The 26,584-nt window shown below is 51.0% G+C and overlaps 1 protein-coding gene across 1 annotated transcript in view; it reads left to right on the top strand.

Moving 5' to 3' along the window:
• Window positions 1-26,584, top strand: part of LOC135893415 (tyrosine-protein kinase STYK1-like) — a 44,216-nt gene that overhangs the window by 11,258 nt on the left and 6,374 nt on the right. Inside the window, exons 2-6 of the mRNA XM_065421223.1 lie at window positions 4,703-4,843; window positions 8,562-8,798; window positions 15,336-15,517; window positions 18,166-18,249; window positions 18,773-18,990. Of these exons, the coding sequence (XP_065277295.1) occupies window positions 4,703-4,843; window positions 8,562-8,798; window positions 15,336-15,517; window positions 18,166-18,249; window positions 18,773-18,990 (862 nt within the window). The remainder of the gene's footprint in view (window positions 1-4,702; window positions 4,844-8,561; window positions 8,799-15,335; window positions 15,518-18,165; window positions 18,250-18,772; window positions 18,991-26,584) is intronic.

Here is a 26,584-nt window from a genome sequence, read left to right as displayed (position 1 = left end):
ACACCCTGGTCCCGGCCCCGGGCTTCCTGGCCGACCTCCGGAGGGCGATTCTGGAGTTCTTTTGGCCAGGACTGCACTGGGTCTCTGTGGGGGTCCTCCATCTGCCCCTGGAGGAGGGAGGGCAGGGCCTGAAGTGCCTTCGCACTCAGGTCTATGTCTTCCGCCTCCAGGCCCTGCAGAGGCTCCTTTATGGTGCAGGTAGTCTGGGGTGGAGCGTACTGGCGCACGCCTTCCTGCGCCGCTTCCGAGGGCTCCGATACGACCGGCAGCTCTTTTATCTCGATCCGAGAGGTCTTCCGGGAGACCTCTCCGGGCTGCCGGTCTTCTACCAGGACCTCCTCCGGACCTGGAAACTGTTCTCAGCGACCAGGTCCGTGGCGGCCACCGGGGGGGGCAGATCTCCTCGCGGAGCCCCTGCTATGCAACCCCCAGCTTCGTGTGCAGGTGGCGGAGTCCCCCGCGGTGCGCCAGAGGTTGGTCCTGGCAGAAGTCACTAGAGTCTGGGACCTCCTGGACTACGACCGGGGAGTCTGGCTGGATCCCCTGACGCTCACTCGGCGCATGGGGCTCTCCAGGCCTTGTACTCCCCGGCGCGTACTTCAGGAGGTGAGGGCCGCTTTGCCGCCCGCTGCTCGGGTCTACCTCGACCAGGTCCTGCGCGAGGGCACGCCCCGCCCACCCTCCACCCCTGGTCCTCCGGACCTTTTTATCGGGCCCCTGCCCCATGGACCCAACCGGCCTCCCCACCCCTTCTCCGTGAGCCGGCTGCACGACTTGCAGCCGGTTCGTTTCCTGACCGTGCCAAGGAAACATCTATACACGCTCGTGCTCCACACTCTTCACTTCCTCACCCTCGTGTCCCGCCCCGATACGAAGTGGCGGGACCTCCTGCCACCTGTCGAGGGTGAGAAGCCCCGGTGGGCCAGCCTCTATTCCACCCTGGTCCCGAGGCCCGCCGGGGATGTCAGTTGGCGGCTCCTTCATGGGGCCGTGAGCACGGGCGTGTACTTGGCGCGGTTTACCTCTGTCCCTGACACCTGTCCTTTCTGCGGCGTGAGGGAGACCCTGGCTCATGTTTACTTAGAGTGTGCCAGGTTGCAGCCCCTACACCGGCTCCTCACCGACATTATGTTGCGTTTTTGGTTACACTTTTCCCCTCACCTTCTCATTTATGCACTCCCTATCCGTGGCCCCACAAAGTCACGGGACCTCCTGGTCAACTTCCTCTTGGCCCTGGCTAAACAGGCCATCTATAAAACCAGGGAGAGGAGGTTGGCCGATGGAGGTTCCTGTGACTGTGGGGCCTGTTTCCGATCCTCTGTCCGTTCACGTATCCGGGCAGAGTTCCTCTGGGCGGCGTCCACTGGCTCCCTTGACATCTTTGAGGAGCAGTGGGCACTGTCCGGGGTTCTCTGCTCGGTGTCCCCGTCAGGTTCCCTTCTTTTGACCCTTTAATCGCACTACTGTCCCTGTTTTTACATTAGTTGTCCCCCGTAATCATTTGGGTTTTAGGTCCTGTGGGTCCTCCCCTTAGGCTGGGGGGGGGATCCTTTTAGCAGTGGGCGGGCTTCGCCCACCCACTTCCCGGAACCCAATAGGTACAAGCAGGTCCTCAAGGAATCCATTTTGAAGCACTTAGAGGAGAGGAAAGTGATCAGGAACAGTCAACATGGATTCACCTACAGCAAGTCATGCCTGACCAACCTAATTGCCTTCTATGATGAGATAACTGGCTCTGTGGATATGGGGAAAGCGGTGGACGTGATATATCTTGACTTTTTAGCAAAGCTTTTAATATGGTCTCCCACAGTATTCTTGCCAGCGAGTTAAAGTATGGATTGGATGAATGGACTGTAAGGTGGATAGAAAGCTGGCTAGATTGTCGGGCTCAACAGGTAGTGCTCAACAGCTCGATGCCTAGTTGGCAGCCGATATCAAGCGGAGTGCCCCAGGGGTCGGTCCTGGGACTGGTTTTGTTCAACATCTTCATTAATGATCTGGATGATGGGATGGATTGCACCCTCAGCAAGTTCACAGATGACACTAAGATGGGGGGAGAGGTAGATACACTGGAGGGTAAGGATAGGGTCCAGAGGGACCTAGACAAATTAGAGGATTGGGCCAAAAGAAATCTGATGAGGTTCAACAAGGACAAGTGCAGAGTCCTGCACTTAGGATGCACCACTACAGGCTGGGGACTGACTGGCTGAGTGGCAGAAAAGGACCTGGGGATTACAGTGGACGAGAAGCTGGATATGAGTCAACAGTGTGCCCTTGTTGCCAAGAAGGCTAACAGCATATTGGGCTGCATTAGAGGACCGTTGCCAGCAGATCGAGAGAAGTGATTATTCCCCTCTATTCGGCACTGGCGAGGCCACATATGGAGTATTGCGTCCAGTTTTGGGGCCCCCAGTACAGAAAGGATGTGGACAAATTGGAGAGAGACCAGCGGAGGGCAACGAAAATGATCAGGGGGCTGGGGCACATGACTTATGAGGAGAGGCTGAGGGAACTGGGATTGTTTAGTCTTCAGAAGAGTGATGGGGGATTTGATAGCAGCCTTCAACTACCTGAAGGGGGGTTCCAAAGAGGATGGAGCTAGGCTGTTCTCAGTGGTACCAGATGACAGAACAAGGAGTAATGGTCTCAAGTTGCAGGGCAGGAAGTCTAGGTTGGATATTAGGAAACACTATTTCACTAGGAGGGTGGTGAAGCACTGGAATGGGTTACCTAGGGAGGTGGTGGAATCTCCATCCTTAGAGGTTTTTAAGGCCCGGCTTGACAAAGCCCTGGCTACAATGTTTTAGTTGGGGATTGGTCGTGCTTTGAGCAGGGGGTTGGACTAGGGTCTGAGGTCTCTTCCAACCCTAATCTTCTATGATTCTTTCTCTATGTGTATGTATAGCGCCTAGTACAATGGGACCTTGATCTTGGTTGGGTCCTCTAATATTTTCCACTATAATAATAAACACTAATAAAACTGAATTTCTAACCTAAAAAAGAACCAAGGGGGGAGAAAAAACTTTAAACACATTCCCAGGCCTTCTGTATACCTCATAAGGAAGCGAAAAAATCCCAAACCCGTTTTTCTGGGTTGGAGGTCATCTTTAGTCCTGGGACATCACCATTAGCCCTGGTCTACACTACACAGTTAGATTGACATAAGGCAGCTTATGTTGACCTCACTATACACACTATAGCCATGCTCCCGCTGATGTGCCTTCCTACACTGACATCATAACTCCATCTCCAGTGCCTACTGAGAGTAAATAACCACTGGAACAATTTACCCAGGATTCTCCATCACTGACCATTTTTAAACAAAGAAAAGTCTGCTCTAGTTCAGACAGGAGCTATTGTGGGGCAGGTCTCTGGCCGGTGCTATCCAGGGGTCAGGCTAGAATGATCACAATGCTCCCGCCTGGCCCTGGAATCTAGGAATCAGTTGAGGCTTCAGCGCTGATAAAATCTGGCCTCCCTCAAATTGCCCTTTTCTGGAAAATATTGAATCTCTGTGGTGATCAGACACTAGGAAGTTTTCTTTCTTCCAGCTTCCCTGGCCATGTAGCAGTGAGCATGCTCCAGCAAAGCACCATACCCCTCCTGGCTACTCACTCCTAAAGCAAAGTGACAGCCCTCGGGCCCCTCTGATAAGTGGACTCTCCGCATGCCCGCTACTTTTCAATCGGCCGCACCTGCTTAACGGGAGCTAGAATAGTGGCTGCAGCATGTGTGGGTGGGTGGAAAAGCAAGCTAGCCGGTGGCCTGCGTGCAGAGGTGTGGGTTGTTGGTTTTGTTTTTAAGTTAAAAGGGAGGTAGCATTAAGGAGCAGTTAGAACACAGGCCTGGGAATCGAGACCTGGGCTCTAGTCCCAGCTCTGTCACTGATCTGCTGGGCAGGGCTTTAGGCAAGTCCCTTCTCCCCTCCATCCCTGGTGCCTCAGTTTCCCAATCTGTAAAATGGGGTAATGCTACTGACCTGCTTTGGTGAAGCGCTTTGACACCTCTGGGTGAAAACTGTTGCAGAAATGCTACATCTGATGAAGTGTTTGGCAGCATGAGAATGGTTTGCACTTGCCATGATCCGCCTGCTCCGGGGGAATGGGGCAGGCAAGGGTGTAATAAGGTATGTTTGTAAGAAACAGATAACCCACAAGGGAACACGGCTGTTCCACTGGAATGGAGGGGCATTTCCCCCCAGAACAACTTTCCTCTAAGGCAGGGGTGACCAGCACTTACCCACACTAGCTGTGATTAAGCTAGTCACTAAAAATAGCAGCGTCGCTGCAGCTGCCTGGGTGGTGGGATGGGCGAGCTGCCCTGAGTACGTACGGTCCCCTGTGTGGCTGTGCACCTCCAGCTCTGGTGCAGATGGACCCCAAGGTCCCGTACATGGGATGCACTGTGAGGCCCTGAGAATCTACTGAGCAGCCTTGACTCCTGAAGAGACGAGTGATAAAGGGCCTGAGGGCCTCTCTGTCTCCATCTTGTCAGGGTGCCTGTGGCCAATCAGACTCAAGCCAATGGCATCTCCTTAGAGGCCAAGCAGGGATGTGCTGGGCCATAGGGTCCAACTCCTTGCCCAGCTCTTGTACCATCGGCCATTGCACTAGTTCCTCAGGGCCGACCGGGAGCTGCCAAGGGCTCCTTGCCAGCACTGAAAGGTTCTTCTCTAGCCTCTCCCCCCGGTTCTTTGTTACAGATGAAAATGGGATGCGGCATGCAATGATCATTATCCCCTCCCTCCTGGCCTCCTCCACGTTGCTGGTGGTGGCGGTCATCGTCTGGAAGACGTGTCGGAGGGGGAGGGATGCTGAGCGGGAACCCATCATCTTGCTGGAAGGTAAGGACACGAGCTCTGCAGCTTTGGGTCTCACTCCCCAAACAGGCCTTTGCCCATCTCCAGCCCTGGCCCCTGGATCTTGCCAAGATCCTCCAGTGATCACGTCAGCAAAGCTTACTAGGTGAGTCCGGGTTAAGAGAGTTTTCAAGCCCTAATGAGCCTCACGGCTCCCAAATGGCTTGTCTGGATCCCCTCCAGAAGGGACAGAATGCCGCCAGCTGGACACATGGCATGCACCCAGCATGAGACGTGGAAAGGACTGAAAAGGGGATGTGCACAACGGTGCGTGTAAATCTCAGCCAAACCTTTGGAGTGGCTGCTGCTGTGTAATTCAGCTGAACAACCCCTCTGAGAGGGAGGTCAAGATGATCAGAGCACGCGGGAGTTGTGAGTTCAAGTCCTCTTCTCTGACCATTATGTCACACTTCCTGCTGGCTAGCAATTGGTCAAAGTCAGCCAATCATTGAGGGTGTAAGATGAGCAATAGAGGAATATCCCCCCAGGCTACGGTCCTGTTCAGTTGAGGAGGTTCAGCCTGTTTAGCGCACTGAAGCAGGAAGCAAAGATTCCACTAGACTGTAGAGATTCAGCCCGGTTTCTGTTGCGTTGGTCAGGGAGATGCCATGGCAACAGGGATCCCAGCCCTCCCCTCACAGGGCTCTTGTGTGGCACCAAGATTGATTTAGCTCCAGGCCACAATCGTTTCTGGGGACAGCTCCCTTGGCAGCGCCGGCCCTGGAGCCTCTGCAGTGGAAACATACAGTCCAAGCAGAGAGGATCTGGATCCTGAAGTAGCAGCCAGCCGAGAGGGAGCTCGTCGGTCCTGCCACAGTTGAACAGTTCCACTGAAGGTCATGTGTGTCAGTCCCTCTTGTAGACAGAGATCAGCCTTATGGCCCAGCCCTGCTGAGCGCCAGCTGAAAGAAGGTCCATGGAAATACAGCACTGGAGACAGCTGTCCCTTCCTCCCTCCAACTAAGGGTTGCAATATCATCACATGTCATACATCACCAGGTACACCACACGAGAGCAACATTCCAGAGCCCTTTATGCTCAATCACAAACGTAAAGGGAAAAGAAAGAGAAATAAAAAGAACTGAAGCAAGGCCCAGAGCCATTCCACCTCCTCTACACCTCTCTCTGTCCTGCGGCGCTGAGGGCTATCGAGGTACCAGAAAATCTCCCAGATTGAAGTGGTAATTTTACTTATGTCTGTTATTGTCCCAGGGGTTTGTTGCCATATTAACAAACACCAACCAAAAGTGAACAAATTATTTGAGGAACAGATATTGCAATCATACACAGACGGTATGCAAAGGTGATGGTAATACTGCAGTGCATCATTAGTTACTAGCCAACAGAGCTGAGTGGTTAGTTGATTTTTTTCAGTTCAGTTGCCAACCTGAAAAACCTGGAAAAAATGGTTTGTTTGAAACCAAAATTTAGGGTTTTTTCCCCTTGCCAAAGTGAAAAACCAAAAATTTTTTATTCGGGTCGAACAAAACATTTTGAATGTCGATTTGAAATGATATTTACAAAACAATTTGTTTGCATTTTCAAAAGAAAACATCAAAACCATTTGTTTAGAAAAAGTCAGAATCAAACATTGTGATATTTCCCCCCCAAAACATTTTCAGGGTTGGTGGGATGGGATTGGCCTAAACAATTTGACCTAGATTGGTGAGTAGTTTTGGTGCCTCAAAAATGCATTTTTCAATAAATCTACTGTGACTCAAGGTGCCTAGGGCAGCCCACACTGAAAATGCCCAGGGCAAGGCAGGCTGCAAAAGGAGAGCAGATTCTCCCAGAACTCGGGGTTAACACGGTAGTTAGATTCACCAACCAGGCACAAACTATGCTCCTGATTCCCCACATTGGTTATCAAGAAGCTAAACAAAAAAATAAATAAATCATCCAGCCCCCTTTATTGCATTCCAGTTCTCTGGCTAGGTCCAGTAAAATGAGGAGTTATTTAAAACTCTGCTCACTATACAAAATGTTCTTCTGATCCCCAAAGGCCAGCCACGTTACCAGGTCAATATTAGTTTGGATCTTATCCAAAATACCATGCTGCCAGCCAGTCTTTAGTAACTAAAACTAAAGGTTTATTAGACAAGAAAAGAACGAGAAGAGAGTTGTTAAATGGTCAAAGCCATCAGATACATATGTAAGACTTCAGAATCCATATATCATGTTCTCAGCAGTATTGGTGAGTTTGCTGGCTTGTAGAGTCCCTCTGGAACACATCCAAAGCTTGGATGGGTCATTCAGTCCTTTTTTTCAAAGCTTCAGTTTGTAGAGAAGTTGCTCCAGACGTAAGAAGCCAGATTGAAGACAAAATGGAGATGGTGCAGCTGCCTTTTCTATCCTTTGCCATGTGGTTTGTACATCCTCTGTCCCAAACACAAGCTCACAGCACATGGGCCTGGAAAAACACTTGGGAGTCCCCTGTCCACAGGCATGACACTAGGTGTCCTGCTGACTCATAGTTGTAGCCCCTGGCTTCTCTCAATGGGTTCATTGTATGGCTGATTGCCCTTGATAGGCCATCAAGCAGGCTGGATAGTGCCAATGCCAATCTGGGGTGTCACTCAGAAACACAGCACAAGTTTGATATACAAATATACCACACATTTATAACTCACAGTACAAAGATGGGTTTCAGAGTGGTAGCCGTGTTAGTCTGTATCAGCAAAAACAATGAGGAGTCCTTGTGGCACCTTAGAGACTAACAAATTTATTTGGGCATAAGATGATACATACATATAAACACAATTATCATATTTAGCCAATTATAACTTTCCCACTACTACCTTACATGGCATATATTGTAAGATTCAATGCAATTTTGTAATATTGGTATCAATCATATTATAAATGGTCACCCATATTCCGTACAGCGTCACATCTACAATTTGCCAAAACAATTTCACCAAACTCTACAGTTGCAGTCCTGTATTTGGTGGCCATCACCATGGTATCCTGCCACCTTAAAAGACTTAAACTGAGGTGTTCAAAATCTCAGGTCTAGAAACCAGACTCCATGCTCCCTGCAGAACTAGTCAGCTTGGGAAACAGGATTTAATCAGCTTAATCCAGCTGGTCAAAGAGGCATGTCTAAGAGCTGCCACATTCCTTCTGGTCATATTTCAGCAGGGAGTGAATCCCAGAGGTCACTGCCAAGGAATCTCTGTCGCCAGCCTTTATAGGGTTATAACAGCACCGTTCCTTTGAAGACAGGGCTTTGTGTCTGCCCACCACCTTCCACTGGAGAGCCTTGAAGTGCTTTACCAACAGTAACACAATTCCTGCGTAAGAAGGGGCAATAGCTTCCTCCTCCTCTCACAGAGAGGGAAAGGTACAGAAAGGAGTGGTGGCCTAGTGGTTTGGGTGGTCCTCTTGCCCTTTGGCGAGCTGGGTTCAACTCCCTGCTCTGCTGCAGACTCCACCTGGGACTTTGGCAAAGTCTCTCTGAGTCTCAGTTCCCATGTGTCCAAAAGCAATACTAGTCTTGCCCAGCCTTGGGGGAGGGGTGTGACTCTACACATTGAGGAAGGTGAGGTGCTCAGATACTCCAGTAATGCCAAGTACCTAAGCTAGATGTGCTATGTCAGAAGTTACACAGTGAGCGTGTGCTGGAGCTGGGAATAGAACCCACGCTCAGTGCTGGCTGATGTCTCTCACAGTGTTCTCATGTATGATGATTCTTTCTTGGCAGATGATGTTCCAGGGCAAGATGGGAAGGAATATGACTCCCTGCCCACAGCCACTTCAGCAGAGAGAATATTGGAGTTTAAGGATTCCCTCTTAGCAAAGTGGGAGCTGCCTAAGGACTGGAACATCCAGGAGGAGGCGTTTTTGGGCATGGGGCGATATGGACAGATTTCCCGGGCCACCCTCATCCAAACGGGTTCTTTGGGGCCTTCACTGTCTGTGATTCTGAGGAAACTACCAGGTGAGCAAGTTGGGGAGAGGAGTTTTCTCTCACTGCCAGGTCTGGGCTGTCTGGTGCGTGATGGCCCAGATGGGACGTCTAGAACAGGAGACTGGTCTAGAAAGAAAGCTGCAAGCATTAGCTAGAATTATACTTTAGCCATCTAAGTAAATGTCACAGTGGCCAATTTGGCCAACATAACAAGGTTTGAACCAGGGACCTCCACAGCAAAATGCATGAGCTACTGCATCTTGAGTTAAGCCTCTTGCAGGGGAAGACTTGTGTCCTCTGTGACTGAGGGTACGTCTACACTACGAAATTAGGTCGAATTTATAGAAGCCGGTTTTATAGAAATCGGTTTTATACAGTCGATTGTGTGTGTCCCCACATAAAATGCTCTAAGTGCATTAAGTTGGCGGACCGCGTCCACAGTACCGAGGCTAGCATTGACTTCCGGAGCGTTGCACTGTGGGTAGCTATCCCACAGTTCCCGCAGTCTCCGCCGCCCACTGGAATTCTGGGTTGAGATCCGAATGCCTGATGATGCAAAAACAGTGTCGCGGGGGGTTCTGGGTACATGTCGTCAGGCCCCTCCCCCTCCGTCAGAGCAACGGCAGACAATCGATTCGCGCCTTTTTACCTGGGTTACCTGTGCAGACAACATACCACGGCAAGCATGGAGCCCGCTCAGCTCAGCGTCACCATATGTCATCTGGGTGCCGGCAGACGTGGTACTGCATTGCTACACAGCAGCAGCTAATTGCCTTTTGGCAGTAGACGGTGCAGTATGACTGGTAGCCTTCATCAACTATCTGGGTGCTGGCAGATGTGGGGCTGCATTGCTATACAGCAGCAGCTCCTTGCCTTTTGGCAGTAGATGGTGTATTACAACTGGTATCCCTTGTCATTGTATTCCTCAATGAGTTCGGTCAGAGGCACCTGGGCAGACATGTTTTGTCTCCTGGAGACTCAGTCCTGCCGGCAGGCCTATTGAACCGTCTTGATGATGATGGCTAGCAGTCGTAGTACAGCATCTTCTGCCAAGCACCCAGAAGATGCCGAGGGCTATCAGTCATGCTGCACCGTCTGCTGCCAGCTTAAGATGTAAAAAATAGATGGACCAGATTTGTTCTGTATTCATTTGCTTCCCCCTCCCTCCATGAAATCAACGGCCTGCTAAACCCAGGGTTTTGAGTTCAATCTTTGGGGGGGGGCCATTCTGTGTGACAGTTGTTTGTGTTTCTCCCTGATGCACAGCCACCTTTGTTGATTTTAATTCCCTGTACCTGTAAGCCATGTCGTCACTCGCCCCTCCCTCCCTCCCTCTGTCAGACAATAGTTTTGCGCCTTTTTTCAGCCCAGACACCATAGCACTGGGATCATGGAGCCCGCGCTGATCACCGCGGCAATTATGAGCACTATGAACACCACGCGCATTGTCCTGGAGTATATGCAGAGCCAGAACATGCCAAAGCAAAACCAGGCGAGAAGGCGATTGCAGCGATTGCAGCGCGGCGACGAGAGTGATGAGGAAATTGACATGGACATAGACCTCTCACAAAGTACAGGCAATGTGCAAATCATGGTGTTACTGGGGCAGGTTCATGCCGTGGAACGCCGATTCTGGGCCCGGGAAACAAGCACAGAGTGGTGGGACTGCATCTTGTTGCAGGTGTGGGACGATTCCCAGTGGCTGCAAAACTTTCGCATGCGTAAGGGCACTTTCATGGAACTTTGTGACTTGCTTTCCCCTGCCCTGAAGCGCCAGAATACCAGGATGAGAGCAGCCCTCACAGTTGAGAAGCGAGTGGCGATAGCCCTGTGGAAGCTTGCAACGCCAGACAGCTACCGGTCAGTCGGGAATCAATTTGGAGTGGGCAAATCTACAGTGGGGGCTGCTGTGATCCAAGTAGCCAATGCAATCAAAGACCTGCTGATATCAAGGGTAGTGACTCTGGGAAACGTGCAGGTCATAGTGGATGGCTTTGCTGCAATGGGATTCCCAAACTGTGGTGGGGCAATAGACGGAACCCATATCCCTATCTTGTCACCGGAGCACCAAGCCACCGAGTACATAAACCGCAAGGGGTACTTTTCAATGCTGCTGCAAGCCCTGGCGGATCACAAGGGATGTTTCACTAACATCAACGTGGGATGGCCGGGAAAGGTACATGATGCTTGCATCTTCAGGAACTCTGGTCTGTTTCAAAAGCTGGAGGAAGGGACTTTCTTCCCGGACCAGAAAATAACCGTTGGGGATGTTGAAATGCCTATCGTTATCCTTGGGGACCCAGCCTACCCCTTAATGCCATGGCTCATGAAGCCGTACACAGGCAGCCTGGACAGTAGTCAGGACCTGTTCAACTATAGGCTGAGCAAGTGCCGAATGGTGGTGGAATGTACATTTGGACGTTTAAAAGCGCGCTGGCGCAGTTTACTGACTCGGATAGACCTCAGCGAAACCAATATCCCCATTGTTATTGCTGCTTGCTGTGCGCTCCACAATATCTGTGAGAGTAAGGGGGAGACATTTATGGCGGGGTGGGAGGTTGAGGCAAATCGGCTGGCCGCTGATTACGCGCAGCCAGACACCAGGGCGGTTAGAAGAGTACAGCAGGGCGCGGTGCGCATCAGAGAAGCTTTGAAAACGAGTTTTGTGACTGGCCAGGCTACGGTGTGAAACTTCTGTTTGTTTCGCCTTGATGAACCCTCCGCCCCCCCTCCCCCTGGTTCACTCTATGCCCTGTAAACTAACCACCCTCGACTCCCCCTTTCGAGCACCGCTTGCAGAGGCAATAAAGTCATTGTTACTTCACATTCATGCATTCTTTATTAATTCATCACACAACTAGGGGGATAACTGCCAAGGTAGCCCGGGAGGGGTGGGGGAGGAGGGAAGGAAAAGGACACACTGCAGTTTAAAACTTTAACACTTATTGAAGGCCAGCCTTCTGATGCTCGGGCAATCATCTGGGGTGGAGTGGCTGGGTGGCCGGAGGCCCCCCCACCGCGTTCTTGGGCGTCTGGGTGAGGAGGCTATGGAACTTGGGGAGGAGGGCTGTTGGTTACACAGGGGCTGTAGCGACGGTCTCTGCTCCTGCTGCCTTTCCTGCAGCTCAACCATACGCTGGAGCATATCAGTTTGATGCTCCAGCAGCCGGAGCATCGACTTTTGCCTTCTGTCAGCAAGCTGACGCCACCTATCCTCTTCAGCCCGCCACTTGCTCTCTTCAGCCCGCGATTCAGCCCGCCACCTCTCCTCTCGTTCATATTGTGCTTTTTTGCACTCTGACATTGACTGCCTGCACGCATTCTGCTGTGCTCTGTCAGCGTGGGAGGACATCTGGAGCTCCGAGAACATATCATCCCGAGTCCGCCGTTTTCTCCTTCTAATCTTCACTAGCCTCTGTGAAGGAGAAACATTTGCAGCTGGTGGAGGAGAAGGGAGAAGTGGTTAAAAAAGACACATTTTAGAGAACAATGGGTACACTCTTTCACGTTAAATTTTGCTGTTCACATTACACAGCACATGTGCTTTCGTTACAAGGTCGCATTTTTCCTCTTATATTGAGGGCCTGCCGGTTTGGTGTGAGAAATCACTCATGCAGTGCCAGGCAACAGATTTCGGCTTGCAGGCAGCCATGGTAAGCCACAGTCTTTTGGCTTTTTTAACCTTCTTAACATGTGGGAATGGTTTCAAACAGCAGCGCCCTCATTTCCCATACCAAGCACCCGTTGGGTTGGCCATTTAAAATGGGTTTGCAATGTAAAAGGAGGGGCTGCGGTTTCCGGGTTAACATGCAGCACAAACCCAACTATCCCCCCCCCCCCCCACACACACACACACCCAATTCTCTGGGATGATCACTTCACCCCTCCCCCCCACCGCGTGGCTAACAGCGGGGAACATTTCTGTTCAGCCAAGCAGGAACGGGCACCTCTGAATGTCCCCTTAATAAAATCACCCCATTTCAACCAGGTGACCGTGAATTATATCACTCTCCTGAGGATAACAAAGAGAGATAAGGAATGGATGTTGTCTGCATGCCAGCAAACACCGGGACCATATGCTGCCATGCTTTGTTATGCAATGATTCCAGACTACGTGCTACTGGCCTGGCGTGGTAAAGTGTCCTACCATGGCGGACGGGATAAGGCAGCCCTCCCCAGAAACCTTTTGCAAAGGCTTTGGGAGTACATGAAGGAGAGCTTTCTGGAGATGTCCCTGGAGGATTTCCGCTCCATCCCCATACACATTACAGACTTTTCCAGTAGCTGTACTGGCCGCGATTGCCAGGGCAAATTAATCATTAATCATTAAACACACTTGCTTTTAAATCATGTGTAATATTTACAAAGGTACACTCACCAGAGGTCCCTTGTGCGCCCTCAGGGTCTGGGAGCACGCCTTGGGTGAGTTCGGGGGTTACTGGTTCCAGGTCCAGGGTGATAAACATATCCTGGCTGTTGGGGAAACCGGTTTCTCCCTTTCCTTGCTGTGAGCTATCTTCATTGTCTTCATCATCATCTTCCTCGTACCCCGAACCCGCTTCCCTGTTGTGTGATTCTCCATTGATGGAGTCAAAGCACACGGTTGGGGTAGTGGTGGCTGCACCCCCCAGCATCGGATGCAGCTCCACGTAGAAGCGGCATGTTTGCGGCTCTGCCCCGGACCTTCCGTTTGCCTCTCTGGCTTTGTGGTAGGCTTGCCTTAGCTCCTTAATTTTCACGCGGCACTGCTGTGCGTCCCTGTTATGGCCTCTGTCCTTCATGGCCTTTGAGACTTTTTCTAATATTTTGCCATTTCGTTTACTGCTACGGAGTTCAGATAGCACTGATTCGTCTCCCCATATGGCGAGCAGATCCCGTACCTCCCGTTCGGTCCATGCTGGAGCTCTTTTGCGATCCTGGGACTCCATCACGGTTACCTGTGCTGATGAGCTCTGCGTGGTCACCTGTGCTCTCCACGCTGGGCAAATAGGAAATTAAATTTAAAAGTTCGCGGGGCTTTTCCTGTCTACCTGGTCAGTGCATCTGAGTTGAGTGTGCTGTCCAGAGCGGTCACAATGAAGCACTGTGGAATAGCTCCCGGAGGCCAATAACGTCGAATTCCGTCCACACTACCCCAAATCCGACCCGGAAAGGCCGATTTTAGCGCTAATCCCCTCGTCGGAGGTGGAGTAAAGAAACCGGTTTAAAGGGCCCTTTAAGTAAAAAAAAAAAAAGGGCTTCGCTGTGTGGACGTGTCCAGGCTTAATTCGATTTAACGCTGTTAAATTCGACCTAAACTCATAGTGTAGACCAGGTCTCAGGCACCACGGGGGGAGAGGGTCCTGTACCACACACTCACCAGTGGGACAGACACCACTTATTAAATAAGAGCATGTGACCAGGGAAACCTAAGCAGCTTTTAGAAATTCCTCCTTCAGTGTCTCTAGTTCCAGGATTCTTTGGTGACGACTCCCCCCCTCCCCAGCAGCCGCTCCAGTCTGATGGTGCAGGAGAAAGGCTCAGACAATGCAGTTCCTATTGCAGGCATGACAGAAGCAGGAGACTTTCAGGGCAAAACGTTCATAAACAGAGGCCTACAAAAATGCATGTGCACATGTGCTGCCATGTGCACAAGTGCAACTATTCCAATTTGCACATGCGTGACCCCTTTTAACCCACTGAAGGTCTTTGTCTCCCTCTAGTGGCTGGACAGGTGAAATGTTTGAGTCCACTAAAGCCCCAAGATGCCTGTATCAACTCCAATAGCCCAAAGAATAGACCTGCTTTTAGAGCCAGAGGTCCCTGGTTGAGTCGCTGCAGATGACTGAGCCGGAGGCAGGGGGCACAATGGGTAAATGTGTGTACAGTAAGGGGGCATTTTTGTCCACCAGCCTGGCTGCCTACAGTTTGAAAATCAGCCCCTCCAGTTTGTTGTGAGATAAGCTCTGTTACTATTTAAATGTAAGGAGGGGGTGAGGTGAGGTGCAGTGGCTGAGTGGTTAAGGTGCTCAACTACAGTCTAGATGGGTGTGGGTTCAAGTCTTGGTTGATCTCCCACTAAAAACCTGCTTCCAGTTCACCCAGCTACAGAATGAGTACCTGCTCTGTTGCGTCAGGGCAGCCCAAGGTGGTTGGCTGTTTCACATCCTTGGGTACTGTTGGCTATGAACCTGCTGTGCCTTAGCCATGGCAGCCCAACGAACCATTGGGTTAGGAGACCTTTGACTGTCAAAAGCAAAAGATTCACTTTGGTACATTCTTTCTATAGTCTGGCTATTGTGTTCTAGTTCTGGGCCACAGCCAACACACCTTGTCCAAATCAAGAGCAGATAGTCCTGATATCACTAGAATGGGGAGAACCAAAATCATGGATCTAAACAGGGCATGTGATAGACCAAGCCTCATGTAGCAAATCTGGCTCTGTGCTGCAAATCCAACCCGTATCTAGTCCCTGTTGAGCCACATCTTGCTCCTCAAGGGTTAGTCCCCTTTCTTGTAGGCCATCAGCTTTCCTCCTCTTGGTGCCCATGCTTGGTATTAATGTTGCTTCTGGTTCCTTTCCATCAGTGGCCACCAGCCCTCAGGAAATGAAGGATTTTATAGAAGTGATGAAGTTTCACATCAAGATCTGTAAACATGACAGCCTGGTGAAGGTCCTGTGGTGTCAGAGCCAAGCTCTACCCCTCTGCCTCATCCTGGAGGCCATGAGCCTAGGAAATTTACTGCAGTTCCTGTGGCAAGCCCGTCAGGTGAGAGGAGCCGTTGGGTTTTGACGTGGGCAAGCTGTAGTGGGGGAATGCCGGGCAATGCACCACCCTCAGCCCCCTTCCACTTCTCTCTGCATTGCGGCCTTTTTAGGGTTAATGTAATTCTCCAAGCAGAAGTGGGAAAACATTTGACTTTAGCAAATGCACTTCAAGACGTGTTGGGATAAAGTCAGGAGAGTTGGAAAGTCTCATGATGTTTGTGTGAAAGCCCCAATTTGATAGAGTTCAAGGCCAGAAGGGATAGATAGCCCAGGCCATTGCATTTCACCCAGTAAGTCTTTGGCCTCTGTGTTGAGGCCAAAGACTTTAGTTAAAGAATTTCAGTCCTGGAGACCAAACTTGTGAGGCAGAGAACAGGAGAGTCTGAGGTGCCACCAATGCCTGAGACCCCTGCAACGGCAAGGGATTGATATGTGAGATTTGCCCTGATGACTCCAGCAGGTGACCCATGCTCCATGCTGCAGAGGAAGGTGAAAACCTGCAAGTCCCCTGCCAATCTGACCTGTGGGAAAAGTTCCTGGAGTCATATTATTCCATGAGAATCTCAGTTTTCATTTTTTTTAAAGTGAGTTTTTAGCCCTCTTGGGGCTGTGTGACCTGAGTGAAGGTCCCCGGGATGAAGCCCCTCGTCCTGCCTATGGCCCGGATCCCTGTGCAGACCCAGGAGGGGCCGGGCTGGCTGGTAGTTGGGGTTCTCCAAGGTATCGGCTGTGAGGTCCTGTTGGGGGATGACTGTGTCTCTTTGGGACAGGATCCAGGCCCTGCTCCTGTAATGGCCAAGGATTTGAATTTGAATTCAGGGAACCAATCGGCTGAGACTGAAGGGGTCAGTAAAAGTGCAAATGACCTGGAAGGCAGTGGGGAGGAGCTGCTAAGCTCAGGGTACCTGCCTGTCTGTAACCAGACCCCTGAGGCTAAGTGGGAGGGAGAGATGCTCCCCGCTCCCCTGCACACCGGAGAAGGGACTCACGCTGGCTCTGATGCTGTGACCAAAGCAGTGAGCTCGCTGCCTGCCCCCACTGGGACAGCAAGGGCAGCGCTGAGCATGGTGGGAGCTGAGACCCCAGCTGAGTGGGGGGGACACCGGCAGGGCAGGCCGGCTGCCAACCAGGTTTGCCTGGTCCAGACATGCTGCTGGGAAGTGATCCCATGGCAGGGAGGGGGCTATTAGGGACAGAGCTCAGCAGGGCTGTGACCCCAGGCCCAGCCAGCGAGAGGGAACAGATCCCACTCCCTTCCCCAGCAGCTGAATTTCAGACTGAGCTGCAGAAGGATTCCTCCTTGGAGAAGCAGAGGGAACTGGCTGGCCACAGCGCTGCAAACCCCCTTGGGGAAGGCTGCAGGGAAAGATTCCTATGGGAAAAGGGATTCCTGTACTGGGAATGGGCTGCCCAAGGGGATGTAGAACTGTGGGGAATCAGGAGGCAGCTGGTGGTGGCCCAGAAGTATCGCCGCAGGCTATTGTACCTGGCCCACGATGTCCCTCTCTTGGGACACCAGGGGGTCCAGCGCCCCAGGCAGCAGCTGCTGCAGAACTTTTACTGGCCCGGAGTCTGGACACTGCAGCTGTACTCTGAGAACAGCCCGTAAATCTGACAATGCGAGGGCTCATTTATTCTCTCTACTTCTGAGTGGAACTTGCTCACTTTACAGCGTAAGTCAGGACTCATTCTAGCTGCCAGCACCACAAATTCCGAAATCCCATTTTTGCTGTCTGGATTCTTATTCCACCTCATCAGCATAGTTTCTGAATGCCTTGTGCTTTCTGCCTCTGCACTATCACCAGTAAGAAAGCTTCTGCTGTCAGGGTTTAGCTGACAGTTCTGTTCATGCATGAGATCAAATAGAATCCAGGTCTCTTTCAAATAACTGCAGTGTGAAAATGAATAACAACTTAATTGTGTCAGTAAAGTGAGCAGATATCACTGAAATTCTACAGAGCACAAGATATGATTTTTATGATAGTTACATCTATAAATGTGCTTTACAGGAGATAGGAATTCATGTTAAACATACTCAAGACTAGATGTGATTATTCCTAAATACTATGTGGTGACTGGTGCCCTAGCTAGACCTACCGTAGATATTGGGAATTCTTTAGGAATAATCAAATCTCTCCTAGTCCTACCACAAAGCAGAGAGTAGGAACTAGACGATTTACGAGAGGTCCCGACTGCCTTCCAACCCAAATGGCTCTATTTTGTACTGCAGCATATAGAAGAGAGTTTTGAGCAGAGCAAAGAAATCACTATTAATACCCAACTAGGAACTATAACCAGAGGAATTATTGCCTTTAGGTATTTTGCCTGTTTTCTGGTTAACCAATACATTGTGCCCTGAGGTGAGATCCTGAGACAAACTCTGGCGTGATGCTTCCCAGGCTGGTGGGCTAGCCGCCTGGTTTACAGGGAAAAGGGGGGAAGTGGAATTCTGACACTCAAATTGGGGAGGGGGGGGGTTAAAACCGAAAGGGTCCTGATCCTTAGACTTCCCTGTCTTGTCTGCAGTTTCAATTGGATTAGAATGTAATTATTGCGATCCCAAGCGGAAGTTGTTGTAGAACATGGCAGTGTTTGTGGGGAGGCGGAGGCTGCCTGAGTGATCTGTCTCTTCCTCTTTTGACTTGGTAGGGGGACTTACCCATTAAGGGGCATCTTTATGAGCTGACAGAGAAGAGCGTGTTCACCATGGCGATCCAAATTGCACGCGGACTGGTAAGTGTTGCGTATGGAGGGGAGGGGAGGGAAGGGGGTCAAATACACTGGTTTGTTTATTTCAAGGTCAATTCATTAATCTTTAGAGAAGAAAGCATGGCTTGTTCCTGTGGTGATCTTAGACCTGGAGGACAATCAATGGGCAAAACCTCGCCACAGCTGTTGCCTTATTTAGCTGATCCTACAGGATGTTCCTGAGCTCAGTTCCCAGCTGGGAGAGCACATAGATCATACTGAGAACAGAAGGGATCTCTTGGAGCATTACAGCCCCTTCCCTACAAGGCAAATGTAGGATTCAGCTAAGTAATGCTGCCGGAAAGGGGGCTGAAATTTACACAGACATGCCCATGGGCAGGCCAACGCCTTAACCTCTCAACCATTCTAGATCACAGGCAGGATCCCCATTCGGGAGAGCGCAGTTGCAGTAGTTAACTCTGTGGCTGCTGAGACCAGGGGTGGCAGACCACTTGCTACTCACGCAGTCCCAAAGTCTCCTTTGCAAACGTGGCTCTTCTAATTTCAGGAATATCTGACAGCGAGCCAGAAGCTGATCCATGGCGACGTAGCAGCTCGAAATGTCCTGATCCACCAGGATATGACAGTTCGGCTCTGCGGCCTGGGGCTGGCGGGAGAGGTCTACCGCAGGGGCATGCTGCCATCTAGGAAAGCAGCTGAGGTGCCCATCAAGTGGCTGCCACCAGAACGGATCCTGAAGCACCCAGTCACAGCCAAGGGTGACGTGTGAGTTATTAACACCGGCTAGAGCACACCCAAAACCAAGTTGTTCTCCAGAGCTGACTGGGGAATAGCAGAGGGGCAGCCTAGGAAATGCATGCCGGCTCTTAGGGGAAACCTGGGCACCAACAGCCTAGATGCTTGGGATAGATTAAGGCCTTACAGGAGGGTTCCTGACAGGCTGCCAAGCTCCAGTCCTGTGTGCTGTGAGAAGCATGTTAGAAACAGTGCTCACTGGGGAGTGCACACCCCGTGCTAGCATCTAGGACAGGGATTGGCAACTTTTGGCACGCGGCTCGTCAGGGTAAACACCCTGGTGGGCCGGGTCGGTTTGTTTACCTGCCGCGTCGGCAGGTTCGGCCGATCACAGCTCCCACTGGCCGCGGTTCGCCGCTCCAGGCCAATGGGGGCTGCGGGAAGCGGCGCGGGACGAGGGATGTGCTGGCCGCCGCTTCCCACAGCCCCCATTGGCCTGGAGCAGCGAACCGCGGCCAGTGGGAGCCGCGATCGGCCGAACCTGCGGACGGGGCAGGTAAACAAACCGGCCCAAAAGGTTGCTGATCCCTGATCTAGGGAGATCTCACAAGCCCCTTCCAGCTCCTAGCAGCACTTTTCCCTCTTCTTGGCAGTGATTTGAATCCGCAGTGGTGTGTCCTCACCTCCTCTCTGGTCTCCTGCGGTCCTTGTTTGTGGTGCACTGTACTGAGCTTTCCCTCAGCCCTGCATCTTCTCCTGGCTCCTCCTCTGGGTACTCTGGCTTGGCCCACTGGCCAAATCACATGAAAGTCGAAACCGCTCCAGGGTAACGAGAACAAGTCCAAATGAAAGTCCAAACAAATCTTCAAACTCAGAACCCTTCCGCCCCCTTCAGGCTCCGCTGCAGATCCCTTGTTGGCTCTGCCTCAGGACTCCCCTGCAGGGGCCAGACCTGCGCCTGTAGAGTTCTTCTCCATTGTTTCCTGTCTGTTAAACCCTATCCTGGGGCTTCTCTCCGGCAGAGACCTGTCTCCTCTGAGCTCCCTCGGTCCACTTACAAGGCCCAGCTCCACCTCCTCAGGCCAGGAGACAATTGGTTAATCACCAGAGCATGACAAACTGGGATTCTTTCCCTTGCCTTGCAGGTGATGGGGGTGAGCCCTGTCACAGAACCCTCTAACAATGACCTGCCACCTAAGCATGCTTGAAGAGTACAGTTTGGTGTGATAGAGCTTCCTGCATGGGAAGCTGAGATAGGTCTGAGATAATGTTACACTCCTGACCTCCACTTCTAGCTGCCTCAGCCCTTTGCTGTTCTTGATATTCCCCCTCCCTTTCAGAGTAGAAACCTACAGCTGCCCCTTGCTCTTCTGCAGGCGGTTTGACAATAGCCAGAAGGCCCCAGCTCTGCGATTACTGATGTATACGGCGCAAACGCAGCTTCATTCTCATCAGCTAGGTTAAGCCTGAAGACTAGAAGGGGAACGAAGCTTCTTGTGATGAACAAACTTAGCTGTGAGGAGAGAATGTTTGTTTGCAGGAGCTGTTTCTACAGGATTTAATGTGGCAAAGGTTTCAACGAGTGTTTTCTCTTGGAAAATTAATCATTAGACCATGAGCTCAGTCTCTGCCTAAGGGTAGCTCTTCTGAGAGTGAGTTTTATACCTCGCGAGCATGGGCAGCAGATATCGTAGGCCAGGGGAGGCTAAGCCTCCCCTAACCCAGGCCGTGGCCTCACCCATGCTCCACCCTGAAGACCCACCCTCGCTCCCCCTCTCCCCTGAAGCCAGCAGGGGTTCCTCTGGCCGGGGGGGGGGGGGGGGCTCGGAGCTCCAGTGGGCAGGGCCTCCGGTGGAAGGGGTGGGGCCTGGAGCTAACCTTCCCAAAGGGGAGGTTCACCCGCTGCCCATGCTCGCGAGCCTCCTGCTTTGCTAAGGATGCCCCAGGCAGATAGGGTGACCGCAGGTGTCCTGAAGTTTCAAACAGCAAAGTTTTTCTCTCCACCACTCCCTGCGCTCAGTGTCCTAACAACACACCTAGTGCTGGGGGAGCCTCAAAGGGTTCACAGGTTTGATTCTCTGAGGTGAGATTTTGATCAGTCCCTTCTCATGAGATTCCTCTGCTGTAATCAGGGTAGAAATACCCTGAAAATTGTATTTACCTGGTTCTCCTGCATCTGATCCCATACATCACAGGATGCACAGAGGTGCATGGAAATGACATGTGGGTTTGAGGCCAAGACTCATGTTAGTTTCTACATCATCAGAAGTGGTTTATCCCATCCATAACTAAGTATAATGACTGCCTGAGGTCTTCTCGGCAGTCTCGGAGCCTTGCTCAGTCATGAGCTCCTCCCCCCTCCCAACGACCTACCAGTCACAGAGCACTGCTGTATTCATTTAGATGGAATATAGGGGCCCAAAGATGTTAACATAATCCAGTGACTGTCTAACTTTAGACAGTGTTAAACAAGGTTTGGTAGAAAGGGACCTCAGCCTGCTTAGGACCATGGCAAACATAATTAAACAGCCTTTAACCTTTTAGTAAAGACAAAGGGGCGAAGGAAAAAGAGTTAAAGCATCTGAAATATAAAGTATTAAATAAGGCTTTCATTTTAACAACATCCGTTGTTCCCTTTCCCTTTATCTGGAGAGTTTTAGAAGGAAAACCACCTTGTCTGACAGTCTCTGAGATGGTAACAAAGCTGGGGATAACTGTCTTTGGGGAGAAGAGAAGAAGTTAGCTGAGATGTGCTGGGCTGTTTTGCTGTTAAAGTCTGATCCCGTTTCATCTCAGGTGGTGGTTGGGATTCAACTGGTAGAGGTGGAGGTATCATCTGGGTGCCTCTCTCTGGCCCTGTCTGGTCAGGACATCCCTCTGGATTAGGACAAAGAAGAACCAGTGTCCAGGGAGATGGTGGGGTGCCAGCCATGATGGTGAAGCTTGCTTCAGCAGACTGTCTGTTCTTCCATATTTCCGTCTCCCCCCCAAATCTCTTTCTTTTAGGACCCATAAAGGGAGTGGTGGGTGGAATAGCCCATCCCCTCATTATTTTGTCCACCAATTAGGCCTAATATCCTAATTTCCGGATCACATTTTCTTGTTTACCAGGCATGGTCTTAACACTGTCCTTGAGTTATACTAGTCGGCCTTTTTGTTTGGACTAATTCAGTCTGTCTCCCTTTTGCACCTTCTCCCATCAACATTTGTTGGTATCGGTTATCATGACATCTTAGGAACTTGCACGTACTTTTTGCAGTTGAGCTCACAATTAGAGTAAATTTGTAGGCCCAGTTATCACAGCTCCACTAACAGGGCTCTCAGCTCCTCCCATCCCAGTCCCATTTCAAATCTTTGGGCTCATTTCTCTGCTGCTGCCTTCTACCTGAATCACCTTTGCCTGGAGCCTGTGTAGCTCGCCACATGGCCTCACAAGCAAGGGAAAGAGGGACCCCACAGCCCAGGCAGAGCTGAAGCAGACAGGGTCTCAAGCCTCTATTTCTGTCTTTAAACTGGCTGCAGACAGAGCGACATTCATAACTGATCATCAGTTCAGAGCGACTCCCCAAATGCTAATTCTCGACCTGTACAGTGTTTGCAAACCACATGTTGCAAGTATTCAAAATTGAGCACTCTTATTGGACACATAGGTGTCATGTACTAGGATTCCACTCCCTGACTGGATAAGCGTAACTCTGTGACAATGCTCACAATTCTGATTCTGAATTCAGACCTTCCACAAATTAGCACTAGACAATATCAGTGAAGGACATGTTAGATTAAGAACAGGCTAACTGATAGATCCCAAAAGGCAGTTGTCCATGGGAAATAGTTATCAAATGGGGGCAGGGGCGGCTCTAGCTTTTTTGCCGCCCCAAGCACGGCAGGCAGGCTGCCTTCGGTGGCTTGCCTGCGGGAGGTCCCCGGTCCTGCGGATTCGGCGGCAATTCGGCAGCGGGTACACCAAAGCCCCGGAACCGGCGGACCTCCCGCAGGCATGCCGCCGAAGGCTGCCTGACTGCCGCCCTCGCAGGGACCGGCAGGGTGCCCCCCGCGGCTTGCTGCCCCAGGCACGCGCTTGGAGCACTGGTGCCTGGAGCTGCTGCTGAATGGAGGGTATTTCTAGTGGGGTTCTGCAGGGATCAGTTCTAGGTCTGATGCTATTCAGTATTTTCATCAATGATCTGGAAGTAAATATAAAATGTGCGAATGACAATCTTTTTATCAGCAAAGATCAATGGAGGGGTAAATAATGATGACGGGGCAGCCACACAGAGTGATCTGGATCACTTGGTAGGCTGGGCCCATTCATACAAAGTATGTTTTAATACAGCCAAATGCAGAGTTATACATCTAGGACCAAGGGATGCAGGCCAGACCAACAGAATGGGGGACTGTATCCTGGAAAGCAGGGACTCCGAAAGGATTTAGGGGGCAGAGTGGACAAACAACTGAACATAAGCTCCTGGTGCAACATTGGGGCAAAACAGGCTAATGGGATCTTGGTAGGGAGTAAGAGTAGGGAAGTGATTTTACCTCTATGTATGGCATTGGTGAGACTGATGGAATACTGTGCCCAGTAGTGGAGTCCACAATTTAAAAAGGATATTGGTAAAATTGGAGAGGGCGCAGAGAAGGGCCACACAAACGATTCCAGGGATGGAGAAAATTCCTTACAGTGAGAGACTTAAGGAGCTCAATCTGTTTAGCTTCTCAGAAAGGTCAAGGGGTGATTTAATTACAGGATATAAGTACCTTCTTGGGGAGAAATACCAGGGATTGGTACTAAAGGGCACTTCGATCTAGCAAGCACAAGCAGAACAAGAATCAATGGCTGGAAGTTAAAGCCAGACAAATTCAAATTAGAACGAAGGCCCAAATGTTTAACAGTGATTGACCATTGGAACCAATGACCCAAGGAAGTGGTGGATTTTCCATCTCTTGGTGTCTTCAGATCATGACTGGATGCCTTTCTATAAGATCTGCTTTAGTAAAACACGAGATATTGGGCTCAATACAGGGTTAACTGTCATCTCTGGCCTATTGGACAGTAAGTCAGACTGGATGACCAAATGGTCCCTTTTGGCTTAACAAAATCTATGAATGACTCTATGAAAATGTTCTGCAATATTTGCTTTAAATTCCCTGTCCTTGCCAGAAAGACACATCCTCTAGACTAACCCTGGAGAGCTAATACAAAGGGATCATGAACCCGGGCAAAGAGAATTTTCAAACCAATTCAAATGGCTGTCCCCAAGGAATGTTTAGCACTGTCTGCACAAAAATCTACCCTGGTAAAAATCATGTGGTCCTTTAGAACCTGCTAAACCTTCTGGCAATGGTAGATACTCTCTTGTTACTGCCTTAGAGTCTCTAGTTTGCATTAGGTTAATTTACTGTCTGTCACGAGAAGGTTGCCTTTTGCTAACGCAAATGGACCCCTTATGTGAAAGGAGTCATGGACAGAACCTTAGAATCTTACAAATGTGGGGCTGGAAGGGACCTCCAGGCAGGGCCGGCTCCAGGCACCAGCCCACCAAGCATGTGCTTGGGGCGGCGCCTGGAGGGGGGCGGCGCGGCGGGGCCCCGGCCGGGCTCGCCGCCCTCCCCCCAGCGCTCCGGCCGGTTGGGGAGAGCGGGGCCCCGGCCGGGCTCGCCGCCCTCCCCCCGGCACTCTGGCCGCCGGGGAGAGCGGAGAGACCCGGCCTGACTCGCCGCCCTCCTCCCGGCGCTCTGGCCGCCGGGGGCTCTCCGCCCTCCCCCCGGCACTCTGGCCGCCGGGGAGAGCGGAGAGCCCCAGCCGGGCTCTCCGCCCTCCCCCCGGCGCTCCGGCTGGTCGGGGATTGCGGGCCCGCGGCGGGGCTCGGCGCCCTCCCCTGCCACACTGGCGGGGGGGGGGGGTGCGGCGGGTGGCTTTTTTGCCAAGGGTGGCAAAAAAGCCAGAGCCGGCCCTGCCTCCAGGGGTCAAGTCCACCCCTCTGCACTGAGGCAGAACCAAGTAAACCTAGACCAGGGGTAGGCAACCCATGGGACGCGTGCCGAAGGCGGCAAGCGAGCTGATTTTCAGTGGCACTCACACTGCCCGGGTCCTGGCCACCGGTCCAGGGGGCTCTGCATTTTAATTTAATTTTAAATGAAGCTTCTTAAACATTTTAAAATCCTTATTTATTTTACATATAACAATAGTTTAGTTATATATTATAGACTTATAGTAAGAGACCTTCTAAAAACGTTAAAATGTATCACTGGCACGTGACCTTAAATTAGAGTGAATAAATGAAGACTCGGCACAGCACTTCTGAAAGGTTGCCGACCCCTGACCTAGACCATCCCTGACATGTGTTTGTCCAACCTGTTCTTAAAAAGCTCCAATGATGGGGCTTCCACAGCCTCCCTTGGAAGCCTGTTCCAGAGCTTACCCGTCCTTATAGTAAAAGTTTTCCCTAATATCTGATCTAAGTCCCCCTTGTTGCAGATTAAGCCCATTGCTTCCTGTCCTGCCTTCAGTGGACATGGAGAACAACAGATCACTGTCCTCTTTATAAACAGCCCTTACCATATTTGAAGGCTGTTATCAGTTGCTTCCCCCCTCCCCCAGTCTTCTTTTCTCCAGACTAAACATACCAAGTGTTTTTGATCAAATAAAGGTGCACTGGAAAGTAATCACTTTGAGGGTTTTGTCATTAATGAAGTGCAGTGCTATGAGAGATAAGCCAGCACTGAGTAAAGGATTTGTGGTGATGGAGTTTTATCAGCCATATTTCACTAGCTCAAGCCTGTTGCCTTTGGTGGGTAGTTTACTGGCGAAGTTCAACTGAGCTTAGTGCTTGCCTTGCTCAAAAGCCATTCTAGTGCACTGAGTCACTGGATATGGACTGAGTGAGGATTTCAAATAATTGTGACCTAAAGTGTCTTGACTGCTGTGGAACAAGCGGAGAGGTTTGATCAGGAAATCTTTAGCACAGAGGAGACTGAAGTTAGATGCAGCTAGGCTCCTCTGGAGGACTTGCTGAGCGATCCTGGAGACAGTGGGGAGATGGGGTAGTGTAAACAGACCTGCTTGCTAGCTTTCCTGCACTCTAGCCATGGCACTGTGACTGTGTCTGCACCAGGCTTTGGGGCCATCTCCCTTCATTGCAGCTTCACAGGGAGTAAATACAGAGAAGACACCAGCATTTGTGTCACTGCACTGCTTAGACTTGCTCTGAGCAGGGTTAGGCACCTGGTGGTACAACGTCGAGCCTCTGCCTATGCTAGCTCCATTGCTAGCAGCGAGGGTGCGACAGGGCAGGGAGACTTCCCTCAAAGGGGTCACGCAGACAAAGCCTGTGCCAATATAACTGTCCCTACCTCTCCTCCTGGGAGGCTGAAGGTTATTGAATAAAGTGCTGTGGAGAAGAAAGCCTTGTCAGAGAAGAGGGGATTAAAATGAAGGGACAAGGAACTGCCAAGAAAATGGAATCCAACTTACGATGCATAGATTCCAAGGCCAGAAGGGGCCATTGCGATCATCTAATCCAACCTCCTGTACAGCACCGGTGAGAGAGCTGCCCCCAAATAATTCCCAGAGCAGATCTTCTAGAAACACATCCAATCTTGAGTTAAAAATGGACAGTGATGCAGA

This window comes from Emys orbicularis, chromosome 22, assembly GCF_028017835.1.
Source record: "Emys orbicularis isolate rEmyOrb1 chromosome 22, rEmyOrb1.hap1, whole genome shotgun sequence".
NCBI lineage: Eukaryota > Metazoa > Chordata > Testudines > Emydidae > Emys > Emys orbicularis.
Note: the sequence above shows the minus strand (reverse complement) of the source record. Positions and strands in the feature narration are given on the sequence as shown.